Here is a 27,322-nt window from a genome sequence, read left to right as displayed (position 1 = left end):
TCGCAGCACAGAAGTTCGGCAAAAAATTGAAATTCCTCCCCAAAAATCATGAGGTTTATACATCTGCCGGAGAAGTGGAGCCAATCTAAACCCTTGTTGATGTGACTAATGAGGTTAGATAATTGGGTTTCTGGCGATTAGTTTAACAGCAGCCAACCATTCAGTTTTGAAGTTCTCTTTGAAAGCAACGCTGGACAATGATTACTGGTAGTTGCATATAGACAACACAACATAGTACATTACACCGACACATTAAGTATGAAAGCTTGCCCAGGTACTGGTTAAATTATTTTAATCTATTTTTATCACTTAAACACAAAAGAAACAGAAAAGATGAGCCTGGAAACTAAAGGCCAGGCCTAAACTAAAGGCCAGGTCCATATTGGTTCCTGAGGAAACCATGGAGCAAGGCCTCACGGAAGCTATTTCCAGGTACATAAAGGATAAAGAAGCGTCTGCGGAAAGCTAAGATGGATTTACCAAGGGTAAATCACATCTGACCAACCCGATTGCCCTCTGTAATGAAACCATCTGCTCAGCAGATGAAGAGCTGTGGTTGTCAAGATCTCAGCAATGTGTTTGATCCTGTCTCCCCAAGCATACTTGTGGACAAGTTGGGAAGATGTAGACAGGACAGACAGACAGACTACGAGATGGGTGAAAAAACTTGCTAAATTGCTGATTTCAAAGGGTGGTGGTTTAATGACTTTGATAGTCTGAAAGACAACCAACAAGAAATTGCTTAATATTTAATGAAAAGAAACATAAAGTCCTGAATCTGTGATGGCGTAGTTGCAACCAGCATTACAAGATGCGCGGGTGGACACCAAGCTGAACGTGCAGAAGCCATGTGCACCTTCGATGGAGACAAAACGGGTCCTTGATTGCACCAACAAGAGTACAGCTAGAGGATCAACAGGATTATTCCACTTGGGCCATGGCTGGAACATTGCATCCAGCTCTGGTTCTTCAGCTTGAGAGAGACATCGGCACATTGGAGATACCTGATGGAGGGACACCAAGAGGAGCACTGGTGGGAAACCTGACCTGAAGAATGGCTGAAGGAATTGGGTTTGCTCAGCCTAGAGGAAAGCAGGCTCAAGCCTTCCAACAGCTAAAAGGTGGTTCTAGAGAAGATGGAGGTACTTTATTCACCAGGGTGCACAGTGACAACACAGGAGGCCAAAGGCACAAGTTGATTCAGGGAAATTCCACCTGAATATAAAAAGAAAAGTCTTAAACATTGGAACAGGTCACCCAGAGAAACAGTGAAACCTCTCTCACTGGAAATATCCAAGACTGAGCTTCAGAAGGCCCTTGATAACCCAATGTACCGTCCGGTTTGGACCAGGTTACTTCCAGAGGTCTCATCCAACCGAGACTTTTCTACGATTCTCTGCTTTTTACAAGCTGTGATCTTCATTCCCCAAAGATGAATTTGAAACACTCAGCAAACCATGTAACTACATTATCTGCAAAGCCGTAAATGGACAGATTGATTATTCCCTGTTAGACGTAATGTTCACTCTGAATGCACTGAAAAAAGGTTTACTACCTCGGCACCTGTCATATCAATGCTATGTCCATAAAGAAAGAAGTTATACTGACATAAGAAATATGCGGACTACCTACAACCCAAGACATCCCTGACTTAAAAGCATGAGGCATTTTTCTTCTCAAAAGGCGAAAAGAATTTATGTGAAATATTAAAGACGTTCATTTATTAAAATCACCCAATTATTCCACACAAAGCTGGTTTCCTTCTGTCAAGAAAATATAGGGTCATAAATTTAGCTATAAAGTTACCCGCGGATTTTGCATGATCCATATAATTGTACAAATAAAAAATGACAAGCAACAAAAGAGAGCATCTGACAGAAAACGGTTTAAATGGCAGCCCAGCGAGCATTTCAATCTTCACAGTATCATCGGAGTCAAACACGAGAAAGAATGATTATGCAGTAATTGGATGGATCCAAAATACAGTTCACAACCTTTCCACACACCAACCAGCACAAAACAAAACACAGTAATAAAGCCTATGCCATTTCCTTTGCTTAAGTCTCTCCATGCAGACATTAATTTACTCAGGCTACAGATTTCTTAAGAAATGGTTGTGAATAGGAGTTCACAAACAAGTATGGAAAAGGATAACACTTTTTGTCCAAGAAAGAAAACTGCCAATAGAAAGGGAAAAAAGTAAACAACACACTTCAAACTGCATTGCAAAATTCACAAGGTCATATCCTGAACTGGCAGAAATTTCAGTGTAACACTGCCTGGCCTACCCAGTCTTATTCTCAATCCATAAGGCAAAGTTTCAAGGGAAATAAGGTCAAATGAATGATGTCAGGAAACTTCCCTTCACTCCACTTGTCTCTCAAAAGTTGATGCTACCAGGGTAAGATTGCGTGTGGTTATTCAAGGACGTCCCTCAGCATGTTAAAATAAAAGTACAATAAAAAAACACATTAGTATTTTAGATTTTGCAGTGCCTGTATAGCATGAAGAAATACCAGATAGCATTTTTTCCTCTTCAAAATCTATAAAATGGTAAAGAGTATCAACATTACAAGATACTAGAGATGATAAATTCTTACAAGTTATAGTTTCTTTTGCCACATTATCAGGCTTCCTTTATGTCCCATTTAACTCAGAGCAGACTCCTTTTCTGAGTCACTGTGAAAATTTAAGACATCTGTCTTTGCTCTCCTTTTGTATCATAAAGAAAGGTTTCATTTACTTCACGCAAATGTTTCCCTCAATAAGAACTTAAAACTGACAAACGAAAACCCTATGGCCACTCGAGTTATAAAAATAAGCAAATCCACAATGATATTCTTCTTCTTTAGAAAAGTAAGAAATAAAAATTCTACCGTTTTTGTCAAAGAATGGCTAGATCTTTCTTACAAAGGTTAAATATCTGCAGCTCACTGCTTACCATCTGGAAGCTTCTAGTAGAATGAAATTCGCATTGCATCATATCAAAGAAGATTGGGATGGTAGCTTTCCGGAGCTCGGTTTCGGGGATAAGCGTCATTTCTAAGATCGGTCCCACCATTTCTGGGATGAACTTGATCTTGTGCTGACCTTTAAGAGAAAGGATGGATTTCAGAGTTAACAAACAGCCACCGACTTTGGGAGAAGATAACTGTTACAACAGCTCTATCAATAAATTCTCATGTAGCATAAGGAAGTCATTTTTAAGATGTGACTCTACTGAAACACATATTATTATTTACACAAAGAACCCATATTTGCACGCTGTATGAAGTTCCAAGGTTTTTTTATTTAAATACAACTTACGGTTGGCAGAGAAGGAGGCTAAAAGGCACATCACTTGTATTAACTTATTTAGACTTCTGTATCTTGTGCAGCGTACAAAATGTTCTCCGTGTCAGTCTATCAAAGTGTCACCACGAGTGCGCGCTTACACAGCCCCAAGACATGAAACTACATCTGAGCGAGCCGACAATATGTCTCCTTTCTTCGAGACCTGATCTGACTGGCAAACTTTATTTCACATTTATCTTCCCCAGAGAAAACTGCACCTCCCCCAGCTCTGCCTGCTACACTCGCTGCACACGGAATAGAAATTAAACCTGAGCAGGAACGTGGCACCTAATAAATATTGGACTAGTTAAAAACATCTACTTACTGTTCGTATTATTAGCTAAGTCTAAAAAAAAGCAGATCATACGTTCTGCAAATCATCTATACGGCAAATCCATGGGAAGATGCTGGTGTAGAGCAGTGTAGCAGAGCTCCAGGCACAGCACTTGATGGCATAAGTTTAGAAAATACGAATATATTCTCCTCCAAGCAACCGGCTGGGAGTCACCTGGACCTCATCGCACAACTGGTGACGTTCCTCACAAAAGCAGCATTAAGGGACATGGACAATCCAGCTCGAAAACTTTGTGCATCCATTGCTGAGGTTCAGACCAGACCTCGGCTCCCTGCGCTTTAACACCAGTTTCCCATTGCAGTTACCAGTGGTATGTAACAGAAACAGATTTAAATTCATTTATATTCCGCTGCACTGCAGCAGTACAGCAGCAACCATGGGTAGTTTTTAATTAGCAGTTTCACTTTTGGCCAGAACTAACATAAATCTCAACAAATGTAATCAAGAAGAAATCCTTTACTAACAAAACACGCTGCTTCTTTTTTTTTTTTTTTTGCATATATAATTTAAGAAATTTCATTTGGCAAACTTCAGAATCCTATTAGCATTAGCAATCCTATTAGGGCAAATTAATACTCAACTAAAATTGCTACTTTGTGCGATGCTGCGATGCTGGTTGTTGGTGAGGAATATCAAGTGAGAGGCGTAAAGTTTTCCTCTGTGTCTCTCACAAGCGTTATTACATTGGGCCTCTCAGGTGACAGTTTTCTTGTATTATGCTTGAAAAGTGTCGGAGTCAATATTTCAGGAAACAAATGATAGTGACAAAAGTGATTCGTCAGGCACAAATTCAATGTCCGGGGTTTTTCCATTGCTTCAAGCGCAGGGATTCCCTCAGAAAAAGAAATGACACCTTCTGAACTTTAGACATGAAAATTCACAAGAGATTTCTTTTTTTCCTCATCTTTGATCCCTGTTCCTCTTCTCCGGGGTGTATAAACTTCTTGCTTGAAAAGGAGGTCACCAAAGAGCTGATGTGATGACAACGGCCTGGAGAGCCACACACCTCACCTGCCACTGTGTTTATTAGTGGTGCTGCCTCGCAAGTCATCGCCAACAGTTTTTTAATCAGAGGACAGAGATCTTCTCCAAACGTGAAATTCAGAAGGACTTGGAGGGGAATAGAAGAGTTTGAGTTATTGGCAGAAAGTACTGAAATCGCTTGTACATCGTCCCGCAAAAAAAATCCCTCGTCTGCTGTTTGAAACCCATTCTTAGCTCTTTACGATGTCTGGAGGGTCTGCGGAAAAACAAGGGGCTACGAAGATGCTGAGGGGTCTGCAGCATCTTTCTGATGAGGAGACACTGAGAGACCTGGGGCTGTTCAGCTGGAGAAGTGAAGCTGAGAGGGGATCTTATCAATGCTGATCAACATCTCCAGGATGGGTGTCAGAGGATGGACCAGACTCTGTTCAGTGGTGCCCAGTGACAGGGTGAGGGGCAACGGGCACAGACTGAAGCACAGGAGGTTCCATCTGAATATGGGGAGAAACTTCTTCACTTTGAGGTGGCAGAGCCTGGCCCAGGCTGCCCAGAGAGGCTGTGGAGTCTCCTTCTCTGAGACATTCAAACCCACAGCACTTTCTGATAAACCCAACAATGAATTCACTTCTTTTCTTTTCTTCTTCCCTGGAAATGTGGGAACTGCCACGCAGAGACTTAAAATGCGACAAGTGTGTAAGGATCCTCTTCTGAAAACCAAACTGTGAAGCTGTTTTAAGAACCACATGCAGAAAGAGTGTTCTCTTCAACATACAAAATCTTCCCATTGCTGTGGCTTGTGCCATGAGATGCGCCCCCGCAGACCTCACTGCGTGAACCAAACCCAAGGTGCTTTCTTCACTGGACACCATGTGATTTTCATTCCAGGTGCTTCTAATTTAAATTTGTGCCACAAAAACAACTGAATAACTTGCCGGCAACCTCGCCTCTCACTTGGGGCATCTCTGAGCATGCACGACTAAATCAGAGAGCGTTATCTGTAATGACTTTTATTTATATAATGCCCAAAGTTCAGGTCTATTTTTAAGCCTGGCTTTCCCTCCAACGACATCAAGGTCTCAGCGAGACACCTTTTCTGACGTCAGGCCCTTCGGGGGAGCAGCAGCAACAACCATTTCGCTTCACCTTCAGGAATGTTACTTCTCCATCTCCCTCTACCTGGTTCACGTGTCAATAAGAAACGCGACGTTTTCTGAGCTGCCTTTCCTTGACCAACTTTACCACAAGGACATTATCTTTAATGTCAATACAATGTCTTTAACATACAACAGTGTAAACCATTAACCACTGAAAACTGGCATATGTGACCTAGCGTCAAGCTCCATTTTATATATGCTAAATTGCATCATGTAAGGCTTTTTGTTCGACTTCCTACATTTTCAAGACAGAGGCCACGACTTGCTTTATGCTCCTCCGATACCTACTGCCTCGCCAAGGTCTACGGAGCCCCAGTTCCAACAAAACCAACTCAAAATAACACATTATTCTAAAGTTCAGGTTGTGATATGGAAGGAAAAAGCCTACAAAGACTAATATACACATTGCATGTAGGAAAATACAAGCCTTGCAGAGCTTTCGGGAAGGCAGCAGACTGAGCTCCCCAAAGCACGAATATTGCGGCCAACGCTGCATCAGGAACACGCAGACAGGAAAATAACTTGTGGAATTTGTATGTTAATGTTTGATTTCAGAAAATAAATATTACTCTTAAATGTTCATTATAGCTAGAGGACCGTCTTGTTCCCAAATGGGGAGTTCTAGCTCAGCAGGCACTGTATGTTAATCATGGTGTTTATGAACAAAAAATGATGAGACAAAATACTAATTTTTGAGGCTTATCCCTCATCCCTCCCTTATACCCTTTAATACATAAATCAAAAGTCAGGGTTGTTTGACTTCATCATCTCTTACGCACAATGGCATAGCCATAAAAATCATATGCTCAAGCACACAGAAGAATTACAGCTTTTCACTTCTGATTTTGTTTCTGAACATATACGTTAATAATTTGACTAATGTAGCGCAACTTCTAAGGAAAAGTGTCAAGCACCCCCCAATGAATTTCCCTGCCGTGGCAAGACAGAATTCTTTCTTAATCGATGCTGTGACATCTGTGAGATTGGTGAAGAGCCAGAGGTTCAACAGGATCAGCACGGACTATCTGTGTTATAAAGATGAGAAAAAGCACAGTGCTTCTTATGAGAAATATAAATCTGCCTTGGATGGGGGTCCTGCCTCCCATTTACCTTTCTCTTGCAGCTTTTTGTTGGGAAGAGCAGCAATTTATTGACTCCCTCAACGTGCGAGATTTTTGGCATTAATGATACCAGACACTTAGAAAATCACAGACATTAGAGGTAGAGGAGGTCGCGGAGAAATCTACCTGGATAATCTTGGTTTAGAGAATCGCTATTAAAAATAAAAGGCTTTTGTGACAGCACAGGAAGAAATATTGAAGAAAACACCCCCTTCCCATGCCAATCGATTCACAAAACTCCAGGGGAAATTATTATCATCTCCCTGTTAATGGTGAAAAACTGAACCTTAGAGCAACTCAATAACTTGTCCAAGCGTCAATAGTAAAAAGCCCAACGCACTCCCCAGTCGGAATAAAATAACCTCATGGAAGAGCCACCGCATGTGTCTCTATGAATGCTGAGTTTTTTACTATCGGTCCAGTAAATTCCAGGAAAAAGCAGAAAAGGTTGAAGCCTCCAACGGCGCTGGAGGAATCAGTAAAGGTAACAGGGGAATGCAGGACTGCGGGCCTGGATGATCCAGCATCAGGCACGGCGCTGATTTTATGAGCTGTCTGTCAAGTCTCATATCAGGTGTGTTCTACGCTTTAATCTCTTCTCCTGACACTTAATTCACCCAAGATGCTTCTAATAAAAAGCGAACTCATCTGCTCCCTTTTCTCATCATTCCGGCAGAGTGGATGCAAACTCTGTGATATCAAATAACTATGAACCCTTGTGTTCCCTTCTCTTATATATGCTGATTTTTTTCAAGTTTCAGCAACAACAGGTCAGCCAGAGATATAAGCGAAGTGGCAAAGGCATTTATTTCTAAAAATTAAACTTGGAAAAGCTGAAGTGTCTCTGCTGTTAAGCTCAGGAAAATTAAATTTGGCAGATGAGTGCACTCAGGTCACGGGAAATATTCAGTTTCTCATGAAATTCAATCCCTGTATAGCAAATTATACCCACAGAATCGCATAGACTTGAGATAGTTAGCTATGTCTAATTTACCTATGAACTCCAGGGATGCCCGAGTTCCCATTCTGTACTCACCTCCCTGAGTCGCTCACATTCAGCCAAACAGGACTGAAAATAAGACTTTAAACAAGATTTCCAGGTTAAGTTCCCAATATCCCTTGGATGTGTTAATTCTGCTACATCCACATGGATCTGTGTGCATATATACATATATCTCTCTCTATATGTAAATATTTAAGGAGAAAAAGCATTCAACAGGCATCACCGTAACAGTTTGTTTTTATCCGGCATGAGGTTGAATACCATGAAAAAATAGAAGATGCATAAATATTGACTGGAGTTGCGAATCTGCCCAAAAATAAGCACGCGGAGGAGGCTTTATCTCTTAAATCACCTGCTTTTCAAATGCCTTCTGGAAACCCACCAGTATTTCAAGAGAAAGCAAGTTCATTTCATCTCTAACCTGGTTTATACAAACACTGAGTGAAATTATCAAGGTGCTCAAGCTACTTACCCAGATTATACCACATGTCCCTGATTTCAAAGCCAATCTGCCTTCGCATATCGCCGTACCTTGGAAAAGAAAACAAACCCACCATTAAATAATATTAATAATAAAAAACTAAATCAAATACCAATAAGCAGAAACATCTCATTTCAAAATCTGATCAGCATTCAAAAATACTTAAAATTACTGAGCAGCTTCTCCAAATTCAGCCCATACCAGTAAGATGGACCCAGGCTCCCATCAGGGTGATTTTAATACTAATATTCCACTGCCTCTCCACATTAATACCAGGCAAGCTTAACGAATGGAAAACATCCTATCGCCTTTATTAATAATGGGATCAGAACTATAATGAGCTCCAAGAATTTGTTTGCTACACAGAATATTTGTATGTTAAAGATCATCACTTAAATAATAAGATGAGCAAAATGGTAATATCTGGCAACTTGTGGGATTTCTGTGGGATAATAGTGAGATACCCTGTCATTAATACAGATTAGAGAGATTCTTCTGCATCATTAAGAATCTGTTATTATCTAATGCTTAAATGCAACGTTTAGCAAAAACTACAAATTACAATAATTAAATGTTTAATTATTAAATGTTTGACATATTAATTGAAATACATACTTTAAAAGATGGGTGAGTGTGATATTGAATTAACTGATTAATTTTATCCCTTTGGCACAGAACTGGTGGTAGTTTCACATAGCAATAAAAATTAGTGCTTCCAGACCATATATTTATTGCATCCTGAAGAATTTATGGCCTTGATTTCTGTCTCCAAAACAAGATTAAACTGAAAATAACAACTTGTAAAATCATTATAAACAGAGATTCACAGTTTAGCAAAATTCATTAAGTAACCACTTCAAACGACTTAATCCATTTACTTATATTAACAGTGAGAAATGTCTGTTGATTTCTTGAATTTCTTCAGCAAGATACACTGCTCGGTTTAATATAAAAAATCACTTGAAGAACATTTCCATCCTCACAAAGGGGAGTATCAGCCCACAAATGTATTTTGACAGTAATTTCCAGTCCAATTTCAGCTCAGATGTTGGTTTTTTTGCTCAGTCAGAAGCCTAAATCTAACGTAATAAAATTTACCCGGCTCTACAAAACCACCTCGATACCCTTTGCAAACGCATAACTATTATGTTCTATATGATATTGATAGCACAAGGAGCTCTGCTTGGCATCGCTCTTTCACTGAACTTGTAATTATTCCTGTTTCATCAAGGAAACCCCACGAGTCGCTTGAAGGTGGATTAGATCATATGGTGCTTAACCATTCTGTTTCAAGGCCCAGGTGAAGCTCAGCCTCCAATGGAGCACCTCAAAACTCACCATGGAGAGGATGAATTTGAAGGGCAAAAGGTAGCTGCTGAATAACAAAAATAGGATGGGACATAGAGCCCCATATTTTCTGGTCGTTCTGCGACTGAGTTAAAAAAAGAAAAAGCTTTTAAAATCATGCGTTGCTGCAGCAGTGAGAAACTCTTCCCATTCTCACTGTGGTCTCATAATATACAAAAAGGCTTCAATGGAGAAGGTGAAATAATAGCAAATGCATCTTCTTTCTCTGTATAGAGATATATTATACATAGGAGGAGTGTGAGCAGAGCTTGGAAACTCCCCGGTTTTGTGCATTAACTGCAATAACCTGAGTGACCATGGGAACAAACTTGGGCAGATGACACAGAAGGAGAATCCACACGTCACCTTCATTAAAAACCACCGCGCTGGCTTCAGTTCATTAACGATAAGGTCCACTACACTGGAACCCCAGTGAAAATTAGGAGAAATACACACTTTAAATGAAATATTCATGCCCTGGTCTTTTTTTCTCCATTTTTCAAGTTTTCTTTGGACAGGTTTCATTTGCTGTGGGATTTTGAATAGCGACCAGGTAGTTCAAATTCCCCATTCAGAGACAGGCGATGAAATCCCTTTTAACCAGGAGAGCAGACACGACCGCAGTTCTACAAACCCATTATTAGGGGATATCGCAGCAAAACTGGCTGTAGTTACAAAAATTCCCTCTAAAAGGCCGTTAGGGATTAAGCAATAAAGAGCGCACGTAAAATGAGATTAGAGTAAGCACAAAGCTAAAGTGATTGAAAAAATCAGTTTTATAATATGTTAATACTTCTGAAAAGTCTTGACTTTATGAACATCCTGCAGTATAAAATACGGTCTTCATCAGTAATGAATATCATGTAATTTAGATCTTGATTCAAGGGTAGAAACACATGCAACTCTTGATTCATGTTTTTAAAACCAACCTTTCATTATATCATGAGTGCATCTCAATTTGAACGGATTTAGCTAAGAAATTAAACTGAAATTATGTTAATAGACCTCAAGTTCTTGTCCGCGATTTAGATGATGAATTGAACTTACTTGTTCAGTATTTTTGCTCTTTTAGCACTTGAGAAATTCTCCAGTTGTAAAGACTCTTGTGTGAGAAAAGCAACAGCCAGGTGGAAGTAGTTGTTCCAAAGCTGAAAGCCCCCAAAATGACAAGAATAGACACCATTAATTCTCTGGAACGCTTTGCTGCACACCTACAAAACAACTTAGAAGTCAGAATTATGCACATAAATATTTAAACGCGAAAATAACAGACACCACAGAGACGGCGTCTCGAGATATATTCTCGTCGTGTTTACATTTCCATTAAACATTTCCCATCCGCAAATCCTAATCGATTGCGTTTTGATGATTTGCGTAGAATTAAAAGCGAACATAAATATGAAGAAAACCAAAAGGATCCTGAGTAAGTGACCTAAACCGGGGCATTTCTCATCGGGACACTCACACGCCGCATCCCAGGCTCCGCATTTGGGGCAATAATTCTGCTAAAGCATCTTTTTGCCAATTTTGAAGGTAAAGAGGAGTTTGCTATGATGCTCTGGGGAAGAGCTGGTGCTGTTGCAGGATGAGACCCACAAATGGATCATATATACCTGAGAAGACTTATCTGGGCACCTGGGGTTCGTGACGACACATATGTACCCCAAAATTACGTGTTTAGGGCATAAAATTCTTACAACATTAACATTAGCAGTCAGCAATAGGACAAGGGGGCATGGGCTTCAACTCTGCCAGGGGAAATTGAGGCTGGAGATGAGAAAGCAATTCTGTGCAGAGAGAGTGGTCAGACATTGGAATGGCTGCCCAGGGAGGTGCTGGACTCACCGCCCCTGGAGGTTTTTAAACTGAGACTGGACACGGCACTTAGTGCCATGATCTAGTCAATGGGCTGGAGTGGGACCAAGGGTTGGACTGGATGATCTCTGAGGTCTTTTCCAACCCAGTCCATTCTGTGATTCTGTGATTGGTCCCCAAGACATGGGTGTTTTTTTCTTACCTGCAACTCGAAGTTGGCTTGATCAAGAAATTTTTTGTTTAGCATATCTGCGTACTGATTAATTGCTCGCAGGAAGACTCTGAAAGATCAAGAGAAAATTACATAATGACGCACTCTTGTGTGGTACCCTTGTAAGTTCGGCATCCCAATTAGACAAAATACCCCAGTCTGTCTGGAAAGTGAAATTTGTGGCTTGAAAAGCAGTGTGATCTCACCACTGTTAACTATACCGGATTATATGCAGATGTTCTCAAAATTAATCAAGTAAATGAGCATATGCAGAAACACAAGGAATGCTCTGGATAAAATAACTTGTCTTTAAAATCTCTCGGGATATCAAGAGATCATTAAAAGTTCAATCTATTAGAATAAAAAGTATATATATTTTCAAAGTTACAGTATCTTAGTGTTGTATTTAACCTCGATCTGCAACTGGCTGTATTTTAACTCCCAGGTCAAGCCAAACACGTTTTCAAACATGAGGCAAATGCTATTTTACTTATGGCACAATAACACATAAAAATACTCTTGAAGGACCATCTTCAAAACATTGTCTGCTTCTCCAATGATAATTTAGCACCCAGTGCGGTTTATGGCTTTCCTGAAAAGGACGCTGCTTAACTTGCACTAGGAGTTGGCTTGACAAGCTTTAAAATCAAAACCAAATGGTGTAAGTAAGTAGGTCACTACATATTCATGGTGCTGAAAAGTAAACAGATTCTTCTTTGTACCCTGATCTCCATTTTCAAAATAAACATCGTATTCTTCCTGAGAACTTTATATTTATGCTACGAAAGTGCCCAGACAAATGAGCTCGTCTTCCGAGCAGACTGTGGTCGAGATTTATGTCTCCTGAAAGAAACAGCAGCGATAAAGACCATTTATGACACTTACTGCTTTATTTCCCTCCCCAACAGCAGCCTTTAAAAAGAGAGTTCACTATCGAACAACAATGTTCACTATCAAATAACCAAATTAATCTTTCTACAGGCCGACAAACAAATATCAGAATTATTTAAAATGAACCAATAGGGGCAGTTAGGAAGATCTTTCAGACAATTTAAGTGATGTCTCCTGAAAAAAAAAAATCATATTTAGCTCAATGTTTGGTAATCCACGAGAAATGGAGCCTCCAGGTAACACACGGGCATTGGGATGCTAAGACAGACACCATTGGGATGTGTCTGTACTATAAAGTCAGATCATCTCCATAGTAGTGTAATGGAGAAGTATCCAAATGTGAAAAGAGAAATTCAATTTATGCAAGAAAATACAAAAGAAGATTTAAAATATGAAAGATACATGAAATACGGAAGAATATAGAAAAAAAGTAAATGCATATGTATAAGCAGGTATACATACATACATACATTTTCCAGTATTACTCTTTATATTACAGCTAAGATGCCACAGGTGTCCATGCACTTGCACCCAGAATACACAGAGATGTGTTTGAGGAGCAGCAGCTCTGCGCATCATTCGCCACTATCTTTGTCAGCATATATATTTTGAAACAACTTCATTAAGGGATTTTATAAATGAGATGAATTCAACACACACAATAATACACTGCAGATATATCTATTTTAGATCGATGATTCAATTACTGAGCTGTGGCACATACAAAGATTGAAGCTGAAGTTGTCCATGTAATCAGGCTATCAACAGTCTGATATGTAGAATTATAGCCTGTTTTGCTTTGTGGTTTTAAAGTCTATGAGATCTGTGAATCTTCCTAGAAGAATTAGTCATTTAATGTAGTAGGAAGGGCCATCTAATGCTCCTTGCCTTACAAAGATAAAATCAGTTCCAATACAGGGAGGATTATGCCTACAATTTAATTATGTTGCCTCAAGACATCACTGTAATGCATTCAATCTGTTCCATCTAATTAGGCTTTGGAACAATCTCATTACTTTATACGCCATTATTTTTCTTTAAATTGTAACTCTCATTTTTCCCCCTATATTAATTCCAGTGAATATCAATAAAGAACAAATAATACAGAAGCTACTGCACTTTGCAGCTGCAAAAGGACCCAACCGCAGCACATCTGTTCAACTGGAATGACCCACCACCCAACGCCTGCACCAGGCTGCTCTGGGAAGGCACGAATTCCTCCCAACTTCCTATGGAACAACATCAAAAGAAGAGACGCAGAGATTTAAGTGTTGATTTCTCTATTACTCAAACCCCATTTTAATTCTGATTTAATCTGATGATACACTCAATCCTTCCGTTACTGGGTAAAACACTTCTAAATGTACATCAGTGAGGAAAGACCCGTTCTTGTCCCAATGGAAGTCAACGGAAAAACATTTTCATTGCAACAGTGTATCTTCAGTTGCAAATCAAATTAGGATTTTGTGCCTGTTTCAACCAGCACTGAAAAGATCGCTGGAAATATTGACAGAACAAGAGGAGGGGCAGCCAAAATATGACGATCCCCAATCACGATACTGCAAAGTCAAACATGACTGGCGTGGTACAATACAATCCACCCTGAATAATCCACAGTTAACTGAGGAAAAGGGATATTATGAAATAGAGTAAGCAACCAATTCAAGGACCACGATGTTCTGGCACAACCAAGGTCACCAGAATGACCCTGCATGGCTCTACGCTTTCTGGTATCATTTAGTGCCAAAATTGTGATGAATTTGATCTGACAAAGTTAATTTTAAGAATACACATTAAAATACGGGCATCAAGAAGTAGCAAGTTGCACAGCGTACTTGGAGAAAAAGATTAGAGAGATTAGAGAGATTTCATCACATTTACCTCGGAGTGAAGTTTTATTGTTCTGGGGCCCAAAAAGGAAAGGCTGGATTTATATAAATGTAGTTTTTGTCTAAGATCACTGACCACCACTCCTGACCACCTTGCGTTCTCTTACATATGGACACAAGAGTGAGGAGAGGTGGTGAACTGAGACAAGATCTCAAAGACAGGATCTGAAACGGGATCTGAGAGAATCCGTCCATATTCTGGAAATAATATGGAAAAGAATGCCATGACTCAGTCATTCCTGGGTGGAACACCCTGGTTTGAGGCTGGGGTGGAAGGTGCCAGAGCATCCTCTGGAAGTAAATTCATCTAGGAGAAGGCAAATCACAATGTTAATCCCGAGAGGACACTCCTTGCTTCAAAAACTGTTCAATGAGGTTGAACTCCATGGTTAGACTGAAGCAAAGAGACAGGAGCCACCTGCTCTTCCACACTGAAAAGGGCTGATTTAAAAAAACAAACAAACAAAAACCAGATAATTCACTTTTTAGTTACTAATACCAGGCTTGGCTGGCCGTCTAAGATGGCAGAGAAATAATCAGGCTTCTAGAAAGCATCTTTAGGATGAAGAGAAGTCAAACGCAAAGCTGGATGGAAATTCTGCTACAGATGTTGCACCCAAGCGTTGAAATGAACTGAAGCCGAAGAAAAAGGTGAGTAGAAGAAATAACTAGAAGAAACTAGAAGAAATAACAAGGGAGACAGGGCTCCATGGCAAAAGTAAGAGGGTGAGGTGGGCACTGCTTCACTGTTTCGGTACAACACTCAGGGTCTGGTTAACCAGACAGAAAGGTTATTACCCTGAAGAGACTATGTGGATAGGAAATAATTGTGCTTGACGAATTCTTGGCTGTAATCTATGAAACGGCACGTTATCATCTGTGAAGTTTGCTTCAAGTGCAATTTTGAAGCAAGTGCGTCAGTTCTATGTTGAAGAACACGGCGGTTGCCGCGAGCACGGCTGTGGGTGAGCGGTGCACTCGGACATCGCGTGATGGAGAACACCCATCCGCCGTGGCACGCGTGATCTTGCTGCAATTAGTAACGAAGACTGGCTTCCAGTTGCATGTGCAGAAAAATAAGTGCTGTTCTTGAAGTTCAGTTCCTGTGTCAGGAAGAGCCACGAAAGTTAAACCTTGGAAAAGAGCGAGTTTGGGAGTTCAGAGGCTGGAACCGATGGCCGGGTGCTCTGCTGCAATACCGAGAATGTCACACACGCAACAAAAATCTCAGGCTAACATATTGGAAAAGATTTGTTAGACAAAAGACTTTATCAACCCAATTAAAAAAAGGAAATTAACGTTTCTTATGATGTGATTAGAACAGAAGGAATATGATTACAGAAAGAAGCCACTTCAGGGTATGTGGAAGCAAGAACGACTGTTGCTAAAGGGCACGAGTATCTACCAAATAACAAAATTAACGGCGAGGCTGACGTGTGCTGAGCCCCTGGGGATGAGGGGAGCTGGGGACGGCTCCCAAATGCATCAGCAGCTTTTTGTTGTCTCTTCTGTTGAAGAGATCCCTTGAAGTCGGGACTGTCCTCTTATTCTGTATTTAGGCAGCTTCCACTGCAGTGAGGCCCTACACCACCAACAGGATGGCTTGATATTTTATCCCTCTTCATGTATTTCCTGATAAGACACCTTTATCAAGTGCTCCATAAGCTCTTCTTATCTGCTTGGCCCTGGCAAGGCCACAGCTGCTATATCGTTCAGCTGAAGTCACCAGAGGGGGACACAAAAATCCGGCACAAAGAGAAGGAGATACAGAAAACCACAGTACGGGTTCGACACTAGGAAACACCGTGTGACGCTAAGGACAGGCAAGCGGGAGCAGAAATTCTCAAAATAAAACCCCAAACCAAAAAATTAGGTTAAGCAAACACCCGTGATGCGGTCGGGCATCGCTCACCTTGTCTGGCCTCAGGCAGAAGGACAGATTAGTACTGATTTCTTCAGTAATTTCTCCCCATTTATGGCTCTCAATCCAGAGTCAATAAATCAATTAATACACTGCTGATTCAAGCCATGAACTTCAATTGCAACTACTGACTTCTGGGTGCTTTTACTGTTATTGATTACTAATGGCTTGCAATAGGCCCACAGGAGGTTAATTGGTCTGTGGGTGCATACTTAGAAACCGTCCCACCGAGCACTGCAAAAAGTAATGGTTTCATTCTGTAGTTTTGTCTTTGCAGAGAGGCTCCTTTTTCCTGCAAACAACCGCACTGATTCCAGGAGGTTGTTCATGTATCGAGTCCAGACTTCAAATGGCAATAATAAATGAAGAGGAGACAATGGGATTCAATTTATAAGTGTAACTGTGCCAAAGAACTCATTTTTTTTCCCTTTCTCAGGTACAGTCAGGTTTTTTTCCACCATTCTCTCTTATAATTAGTCAAGTGCCTTGATTTAAAAATATTCTGTGCTCCAATTTCTTTCACTCAGCTTCTCACATCGTTGGGAAGTGTTTGCAAAAGCTAAAGGAGCCGAGGATGCTGCAACACACTTCTCACCAGGTAACTCACACACGCAAATCAAATGCCTCTGCAAAAAGACTTTTCTGGAGAAATAATCCCGAGAGATATATTCCAAAAGTACAAACATTCTTACAGTATATTCCATTTTGCACATTATTTAGTTATCTCTGTTACCCAGGAATTTGGATTTCCACTATAAGCACTTAGGCAAAATCCTTATGACAAGAAAATATGAAACAATACGAGCTACAAATGTACTCCTCAGTATTTTTCCTTAAGCAAACATCAAAAAAGAAGAATGAAAGGACGAACAAATGGCTTCCCTAATGACAGAATAATTATCTAAACAACACTACACAGATACATCTTAAAATAATTTAGGTTTAGCTGATAATTCAATAGAAGAGAGGGGACTTGGAGTGAGGTTCTGAAAGGCACTATTACTATGTCATCTCAGTTAATTTAGATGGAAGGATAATGAATGCTTTAGTACAGCTGATCAGCCTTCCTGCACATCATCAGGCTTCCCATGCTGGAGCTTTTGCTTCTCTGGGAGACAACTTTAGTGTGCAGATGTGAGACAGACTTACTCTTATCTTGTCAGACCGTGCAGGAAACAACAGACCTAGACCTTGAAATCCCAATGCAAAACCCAACCCTGAGTTTAATGCTTGCTAAAGCATGAATAGCAAAGGCTTCTTTTCAACAGCAATCACTTCAAATACCTTCAATTTCCTTTTCAACATTCACAGTTAAGTTTCAAAAAACTTTTTACTTACATACGAATTAAAGCTTGTACAGTAATACACTCCTATAACCATTTCTCTATTGACATTGCACACGGTACGGTGATTGTCCAATTATTTTAATCCTGGAACACAGAGAATGGGTAGTGACCTCATATGTGTATTTTGTACGAGTCAAAATCATCAAAACGAGTGAGTATGAAGGTGTTTGTCTTCCTTGCATCTCCCCTCAATTTTCTCCCTTTCCAAATTATCTCTTTTCTGATGATCTTATTACTGTTCACGCATCTTCGCACCTGCAGACCTGACACCAAAAATCAAATAATCAAATAATCAAACAATCAAATAAAAAAACACCAAACAAACAAACAAACGGAAAAAAAACCCTTGATCATTTGTATTCTTCCGAATTACAGTTCCCGGGCTGACCATGATAACAGCACGGAGTAATCCCAGTGAAGACTCGCTACTAGATACTTAGATTAGCATCATCTTCTCATAATGTCTGCTTCCCATTGCCACAGGTGCACCATGTCACTTTATTAACCTATTTTCTAATAAATATTTCAGAAACGGTTTTAGCATATTATCTATAATCACTGGCACCTCTTCCCTAATTTATATTCTGTGCTCTGTGTCCTCTAAAACAACGGGGACAGATGAATGGAAAACAACCGCAAGTTCTGAAGGACAAACTTGTGGTCTGACTAGAAATTATAGACACCGAATAGCAGGCACGAGGGATTATTTTACAAACCACCTTTGCAGTACTGCAAAAGTACCTTAAAATAAAATTGATGGGACAACGCTGTTGGAATAGACAGGCAGGAGTGTTACAGCACTGGGCAATCACAAGAAAAATGTTCAGAGAAATAAATATTCTTTCAAAAGGCCTGGATTTACAGTCTGCTCAAGTGATAATATTCCTGACAATATTCAAAAAGCTTTGGGTATTTCCAAGGATGGAGACTCCCTTGGACAACCTCCTTGGCAACGTGGGGCAGGGTCCCACTGCCCCCACTCTCCTCATGTCTTGATCGCTCCTCTGAAGTCCATTCTGTGGCTTCATGATGATTTTCAGAGCACAGGAAAGAAGACTCCTATACTCTTCAAAAGCACTTCGTCTCCTGAAATTTCTTCTAAGATGTAACTCCAGCCATGGATAAAATCTTATGTACTAAATTTCACCACCTGGAGAATTTTATGACAAAGTAATAGAAGTTTGGAGGTAGTGTTTTCCAATGAAAATGCTGGAAGACAATTTAATTTAGGAGTTTTTAGCTAAAGCTACAATACCGGGAAAGTAGCATGTATTGCAAGCAGACAGCCTTAGTGTTCCTCTAACCCAGAAGTTAATATTCTAAAGGAAGAAGACTTACTGATTTCAAAGAGACTGTTTATATTATGGTAGTTGGCAAAAACTTGCAACAGATCTTGTAATTTTAAACAAACGTAATTTGTTGTAGCGCTGCTGGAAGAAATCTCTACAAGCAGGTTAGCTGCTAAACAAGCAGTTTTCATTATCATGCGCTGCTCAATAAAATGCAAAGAGTCTTTGCTACGGTACAGGTCTCATCACCTTATCCTTGGTGAGCAAACACGCTGAAGCCAGCTCAGCCCTTCCAAAGCCAGGACGACGGCTTTTCTCACAGCCCCTTCACACAAGATGCCTTCAGACCATGAACAACGCAAGAGTGGAGTCTCTTAGTCCTTATTTTGACTCAAGCTCACGTGGGAATTCAGCTGTTTTTTTGCAGTGGTAAAAAATCAATTAAGTGGAAGGTGTTTTTCCCTACCGCATTGCTTTTTAAAGAAGCATTGGCCTGGAAATATAAGTAATTCTTTTTAAAAAGGCAACTCATGGGTGGTACGCGAAAGGACATCACGGGTAAATTCTCCTGCAAATCATGTAAGTTCTGATCTGATTTGGCCAAAAGTTTGCAAATACTTGACAGTGTCTCACAGTTTTAAGCAGGGGAACCTCTCTCATTTTCCTCTGACAGCACCATCCCAACTTACCCATTTCCTTGGATACCGAGATCTGAATACAGATCAAGGCCACTTTAAGTAATTATGGATAAATCAATAGACTCGATTGCCTACATTTCAAATTCTTTGGCATTTTCATCCATCTTACAATCAATTGTTAAGACAGTTGCAAGTAGCTAAACAAATGTCACAAAGTTGCTTAAAAAATAATCTTAGTTTTTTCTGTGGGTATTTAATTATTTCATCAAAGTCCATCATAGAATACTAATGAGGAAAAAGAAAATAATCTGCAGATGAAGAAGGTGTCCAAAGGTTGGTTTAACACCTCTTCAGTGCTGCTGGGCTCATAAATCAGGTGTGCTTGGCAACTCCATTTGCTGGAGGCCCCTTCTCTTTGTCCATCACCCAAAAGTTCATTGTGATGGCAGAAAGTTTCCACAGAGCTGAAAAAAATTGGCTTTTATTCCTATGCCTCACTATTACTTTTATTGTCCAACCACCAAGAATCACAAACACAGAGATACTGTCCAGAAGAGCCGAACTTCCACAAAATTGCGATCCACCTCCCCTACAAACACACACAAGATGTGACTCCTTGGGAAGAGGTTAAAATGTGATTTTTTGGTGATAGATGAGGATGATAAACAGAATCCCAGAATGTCAGGGGCTGGAAGGGCCCTGGAAAGCTCATCCAGTGCAATCCCCCCATGGAGCAGGAACACCGAGATGAGGTTACACAGGAAGGTGTATTGGAAACTATTTGGCTTTTGAAATATATAGAGTAGCTTGGAAACCCTTTTCTTAGGACACCATATGACTGAAATGTTATGTCCGACAGCTGAGTTTGTAAGACAGCGTAATAACCTAAAAGTACTGCCAGGTGTTGAGCCCTCACCTTTGCAAAGGCAGAGACACAGGAAAGCTCACTTTAATGTGGACACTGCAATGAGTGCGTCCCCAATACTAAGGCAGGTCTAGCAAGAAAAAGAGCATTTTGGACAAGCCACTTGACAAAAATCAATGTCACTTGACCCGTTTTCCTGGACTGGGTCAAAGTATAGTTGGGCAAAAGGCCTACATAACATTTCTGCATCATTTATGCTCCTTGTACGTTCTCCTCTGGCCTGAATTCCACATCCTGGCGATCTCTAGACAGATCATTTATCAGGGCAATGGCACTGAAATCCAGCAGCTCCTCCATGAGTAGACTCTAATTATTGTATGGGCTCATATGGGCAGTAAAAACTAAGTGGGGAAAAATCCAGAGTAGCCCCAATGCGAAGAGGTTTTCCCACCCAGAAAAAAACAAGCAAACAAAATATTCATGTTGATTTGTTTTTAACAAATGGTTGTATATATAGTAACATGTAAACTGTCCTAATCTTATACAGTATGATTTTACACATGACAGAGTCCACTACTTTGCAACTGAAATGTTACCAGCGTGTTCATACAATCGGGTCTTTCTTTTCATGGGAAACCATAAAAGCCTTCAAAGACTTTAAGGATTTTAAGTTTACTCTTTCCTGTAGGAATACAAGTTTCTAATTCAGAAACACCCTTAACTACCCAGAGCTCCAAGCACTTGTCTTTTTTTTTTCCTTGCATTATGTTACTTCTATCGTATTTTCCAAAATTTCCATATAAAATTCTATTTTGGAAGGTAGAGTCTGATAATGGAAGTTTTAAGGGAAACCATTAACACAATTGCTGGAAGGAAAAAGTTGAGTGGAAGCTGAACATAGCTGGAAGGTATGGAGACAGTGTATTCAATAATACCTTAAATAGGTAATATCTTAAATAACACCTTATTATGTACTTATAATATAAAATACATTAAATAAGGCTTGCCAGCATTTTCCAGCCCATCTGCAGCAGACACTACAGCAAGTCTGGCAAGAGCACGAAGCTACAGAGGCCAACGCTGAACAACCAGAGGATTTGTCAAAGGTTTATATAAGGTAAAAAGCAGAGTTTTCTGGGCTTTTTCCATATACTAGCAGACTAATTAAAAGCGGGACAGCACTCACACATTGCTCAGATTCTACGTAATTTCAGCTTTAACGTCAGTAATACGCAGACGGTGATCACTGATATCCAAAAGGTGCTAAAAGTGGCTGCAAGCGGCATATTAAAATGTGATATAATTTACAGTGGTTTCAATCAAAAGCTGTAGCGTTGCAGCATCCACACAACCTGCACAAAGCGTTTGGTTTTGATCACATTGATAAGGCAAAGAGATTTGAGGATCACTGCTGAAGAATTAGGGGCTTTTAAAATGGAATGGGTATGCTATTTTAGCTCTCAGTTCTCCCAGCTTTTCAGTAGGAAACAGTATTTTAAAACACGTAAGTATTTTATAAATTGGAGCAAAAATAAATTCAATTTTTTTCCTGAACACTGAAATAAAGATTTTTTTTTCCCAATATTTTAAGAGTATTTTCCTTTTTCTCTAGCTTTACTGGGTAGAATAGCCTCCCCCCTTGCTCTTTAGGTTGGGTAATTTAAATTTTACAGGGGGAAAATAGTGAAAGGTTTATTATATATATATTTTTAGCTATATCTACCTTAATATTTCATCTGCCATAGTGCAACAGCAGAATCCTCACTTTATACTTGCTTGAAAAACTGACACTTCCTACAGCCCGCACGTAGCACATAAAGGAGCAGATGAGTCTTGCAAACTGATTTAGTTCAATATATAGGAGCACATTAGATGATGATACCACTCAAATGTTGTTCAATACTGGGGAACACATTCATTTATGTTACATTCACTCGAATTTGTAATTCAAGACAAAATTATATACTTTTTATTCCAAAGGCATCATGGAAGTGCGGGAGCGGGTCCAGAGAAGAGCAACAAGACTGGGGAAGGGACTTGAACACAAGCCCTATGGGGAGAGGCTGAGGGAGCTGGGCTTGTTTAGTCTGGAGAAGAGGAGGCTCAGAGCTGAGCTCAGCACTCTCTAGAACTACCTGAAGGGCAGTTCTAGCCAGGTGGGGATTGGTCTCTTCTCCCAGGCATCAGCAATAGGACAAGGGGCCATGGGCTTCAACTCTGCCAGGGGAAATTGAGGCTGGAGATTAGAAAGCAATTCTGTGCAGACAGAGTGGTCAGGCATTGGAATGGCTGCCCAGGGAGGTGCTGGACTCACCGGCCCTGGAGGTTTTTAAGCTGAGATTGGACATGGCACTTAGTGCCGTGATCCAGTCAATGGACTGGAGTTGGACCAAGGGTTGGACTTGATGATCTCTGAGGTCTTTTCCAACCCAGTCCCTTCTGTGATTCTGTGAAATGTTTAAGAGCCAAATGGGGCTAAAAAGGGAAAAGCACAAACTTCTGGAGGGACCTCCTGTGATTCCAACTCTTCAAGCGCTGAGATTTCCATCAGAAATTACCTGATTTGCTGCAGTAAAGCTCCTCGCTCACAACTGGGGCCAGACAAGCCATTCAGAGCCTCTCGTGGAACGAGCAAACACAACCAATCCGCCGTTAGTCAACAACCCGTCTCATTAAAGACACTTCCATTAAAAATACCACATTACAGCCCAAATACAAATAAGTGTTATTTTCTCTGTGCCACAGTAGGATAATTTAATTGCAGAGGAACAGAAAAAAAAACAACAGCAGAATAAAACAACTCGTGGTCCAAATTAACCCTACATTTACTGTTTCTGCAGGGAGTATCTTAATTGCAATTATGCATTCGGAGACCAACACAACACCGTGCTCTTAATTTGTATGTAGTATAATGAATGGGTTTTAAATTAGTCAAAAAAGTAAATATTAGTCTGCGACAAATGGTAATTACTGGGTGATCGTGGCTGTATAAATTAACTTCTGCTAAGAAGTTTTCAACTATGGTAAATATAGATTTTTTTAAGTTCCGTTGTACAGGCACAGTAAAAGGTCCCAGCAAGAGAGGGCGAGTGGCTGATCTGGAACTAACGGGGTGTTGAATTTCTTTGAAAGATCAAACCTTGCTTACCGATCGCATTTTGTACATCAGAAGATGCTACTGAGAAGCAAATGACCTTCCATTTAAAAGACCTGCCCTGTATGCCGTCGAAGTCCGGTTTTTGACTTTCCTACTCGATAAAGGCAACGTGCCCGCAGGTGAAACCTGCGAATCACAAAATCCAGTACAGCTGACGTTAATCTTAGAATAGGAAAATGCTGGTATGATGATGTACGAAGGAAAGACGAGGTATGAGTACTTTATCTTTTGTTTGGTGCTCATAAACACAACTTCTTTCATTCATCCGGAACTGCCAAGGCAACCTCAGCTGCTGCTTCTGAGAATAACAGAAACCTCATTTTCTCATTCTTTAAGAAGTCTCGCCACCCAAAAGAATATGATCGATCAGGGTGAGAAGCAAACCTCTGCTTCCCTGCCTCCTCCCTACTGAATTCAATATTTTCTCCTTTTATGTAAAGAGCAGTCAATAGACTCGTCACTGCCCGTGTACCCAGACATCATTACTCAACTCGGCAGTGGGAGCAGCGGCACACACGTGTGAAAACCCTCAATATGGTAAAAATACCGGTGGACCTGTGCTGGGAAGTGTGTGGGTGCTGGCAGGACGCTGCTGGTGGACCCTTCACTCCTGTGGGGCTCCCAGGGAATCACAGGATGTCAGGGGTTGAAGGGACCTGGAAAGCTCATCCAGTGCAATCCCCCCATGGAGCAGGAACACCCAGATGAGGTTACACAGGAAGGTGTCCAGGCGGGTTGGAATGTCTGCACAGAAGGAGACTCCACAACCCCCCTGGGCAGCCTGGGCCAGGCTCTGCCACCCTCACCGGGAACAAGTTTCTTCTCAAATTTAAATGGAACCTCCTGTGTTCCAAGTTTGTACCCATCACCGGTTGTCACCGAGAAGAGCCTGGCTCCATCCTCCTGACACCCACCCTTTATATATCTGTAAACATTAATGAGTCCCCCCTCAGTGTCCTCTTGTCCAGCTCCAGAGCCCCAGCTCCCTCAGCCTTTCCTCACACGGGAGATGCTCCACTCCCTGCAGCATCTTGGTGGCTGCGCTGGACTCTCTGCAGCAGTTCCCTGTCCTGCTGGGACTGAGGGGCCACAACTGGACACAAGATTCCAGGTGTGGTCTCCCCAGGGCAGAGCAGAGGGGCAGGAGAACCTCTCTGACCTACTGACCACCCCCTTCTAACCCACCCCAGGTACCATTGGCTTCCTGGCCACAAGGGCCCAGTGCTGGCTCATGGTCACCCTGCTGTCCCCAGGACCCCCAGGTCCAGGGAAGATCCAACAGTTGGTTTGGTTCGACAGATTTCAAAGCCAGGCGACTATTAGTCTATACGTGGCTCCTCAGATGGGATAACAAAGAATGATAATAACATCTTCCCAATGGGGTGTGCAAACACAGGGGGGGAGCCCTGCACATCACTGGTGCTTTGCAACCATACTAATATTTTTGTACTTGAGGGACAGCTCTTGCATTTAATTTGAAGAAAACTTTATCTAAATAAAAAATAACAGCAATAAAAGGCGAAGCTGAAGGAAGGGTGGGGTGCGAAGAAGAAAAGATCATCCCTCCTGCACAATCTGCAGCTGAAGCTGCTTGCTCCAGACAATGTGCTCCGCTGCTACCGAGTGTGTTGTTATCAACCCATGTTTCTATGCATAGTTTTAAAAAGAGTAAGGAAATGGAGATTTCTTTACCTTGAGGGTGCCAAAGAGGTCGTGGTATCCCCTTCTCTGAGACATTCAAACCCGCCTGGACATGACCCTGTGTGATCTGCTCTGGTGACCCTGCGCTAGCAGGGGGGTTGGACTGGGTGATCATACAAGCAACCCATTTTAAACAACAGATTTAAACTCCTAAGAATCTAAAACTGTGCGAAAATATCTCCAGTGGCTTCCTGCAACTTCTCCTGAGGACGAAGTGCGATCACAAGAAATGAAACCCTTCCCCGGACAGTGTGATACCCACCACCTTCCACCTGCCCTGCGCCTCTGATGGCACCAAAGGAGACACGCAAGGAGCGCATGGTATGGCACACAAAGTGCTTTTTACAAAAATCTAAATTGCAAATGTGGGAAGTAATCACATCAGAGCTCCACCTGTCTCAAACAGAGAGTTTTACACCATTCTTGCATTGCTTTGCATACGTACAGTACGCCTCGATGCAAGAAACCGTATCGACCCTGGAAAATCCGCTTTCCAGCCACTGAGGTTGACTTGGATAAAAGAACTGAAGAAGCCCGACTATATAACATTTATTTCAAATTAATTTTCTGCCATCCAGCTACAGCAGTTCATTTTTCCCTCTGAATAGGATCTAATAAGACCTAATAGGTGATAAATCAGTTTCCTGATTCAGGACATTAGGAGACTGCAGTGATACGTTCTGCCAGCCCAGTAAGGTCTGCAGCACTCTGTTCCCCAACAAGCGGGGCATTAAACTGTCTTTAATCATCAGCCTGTCCCTTTCTCAGCTGTGTGACCGCTCCTGTGGCTTGGAAATTTCAGAATGAGAAATTGTTCTTCATGGTAAACTCTGTAGCTGCAAGCAAAGCAATTTAAAAAACACTTTAGGAAAGCTGCTCCTACATACTGCTTCTGTTACAAATTACTTCACTTCAGCATTTACAAAATATGCAGTTTAAATAATACAAATGGGTTATCAAATTATTATGATGTAAACAGATAGGAAAGTTGTTTCCTATCAACAAATCCATTATAAACTAAGAGCAAAACAGGATTATTAACTCGGCATCTATTCTCTCATGCTAATTTGGCACAGTATTATTAGAACTGAAGCTTTACATGCAACACACTCCAATTCTCGGGATGATTTGATAATGCAATATATGTTGCCTGATCCATCTTTTTAGATGAGAAAGGTGAATTAAATACACGTGCTAACATTGCAATCATTGTTCAGTTCTGATCCATCAAAGTGCATCTATCTCAATTATGAGTAGTAACAGTTCTACAGAAAGTTTTGATGAGGCTCATGTTTATTATCCTTGGCTCTATAACCCATGTTAAAAGCTTTACATTCTAAGTTTAAAGCTGAATGAGGCTGTAAAGTAGGTGCTGTGGAAGCTCACTGCCCTCTCATCTACATCTTACATGCTCCAGATGTGAACTGTGCTATCTCAACTAAAATTACGGGTTAATATTCATATGGAATATGTACTAGTTATCGCAATGGAGCAGAACATTTCATATGAAAGTAATATATGATTTGATATTCTTCACTGCTGGTTGTTCACTGCATGGGCACAGGCAAATTACTTAATTCCCCTGTGAATCAATTGGAACATCTGTAAGGTCAACACGATGCAGATGATCCTCCCCAGATGCTCTGAGATTCTTACAAGAACAATTCAAATTAATATTATTGTTGCGATATAAAACCGTCAGTATAAATCGTACTTTATGGCGAACAAAGCATCTTTAACAATGACAATCCTTCAGCAAAAAGGAGCTGAACAAGTTGGTAAAGTTTAATCTACCCACAATGCCCAATTGTTTGGGTAACA

General features: G+C 40.8%; 1 protein-coding gene across 1 annotated transcript in view; it reads right to left on the bottom strand.

Annotated features, from left to right (window-relative positions):
* The window catches only part of DOCK1 (dedicator of cytokinesis 1), a 273,982-nt gene that overhangs the window by 67,174 nt on the left and 179,486 nt on the right, over positions 1-27,322 (bottom strand). The window contains exons 30-33 of the mRNA XM_082054440.1: positions 11,796-11,874; positions 10,826-10,926; positions 8,423-8,481; positions 2,942-3,090 (exon numbers count right to left, since the gene is read on the bottom strand). Coding sequence (XP_081910566.1) covers positions 2,942-3,090; positions 8,423-8,481; positions 10,826-10,926; positions 11,796-11,874 — 388 coding nt within the window. The remainder of the gene's footprint in view (positions 1-2,941; positions 3,091-8,422; positions 8,482-10,825; positions 10,927-11,795; positions 11,875-27,322) is intronic.

This window comes from Streptopelia decaocto (assembly GCF_964273445.1).
Source record: "Streptopelia decaocto genome assembly, chromosome: 5".
In the NCBI taxonomy this organism is placed as follows: Eukaryota; Metazoa; Chordata; class Aves; order Columbiformes; family Columbidae; genus Streptopelia; species Streptopelia decaocto.
Note: the sequence above shows the minus strand (reverse complement) of the source record. Positions and strands in the feature narration are given on the sequence as shown.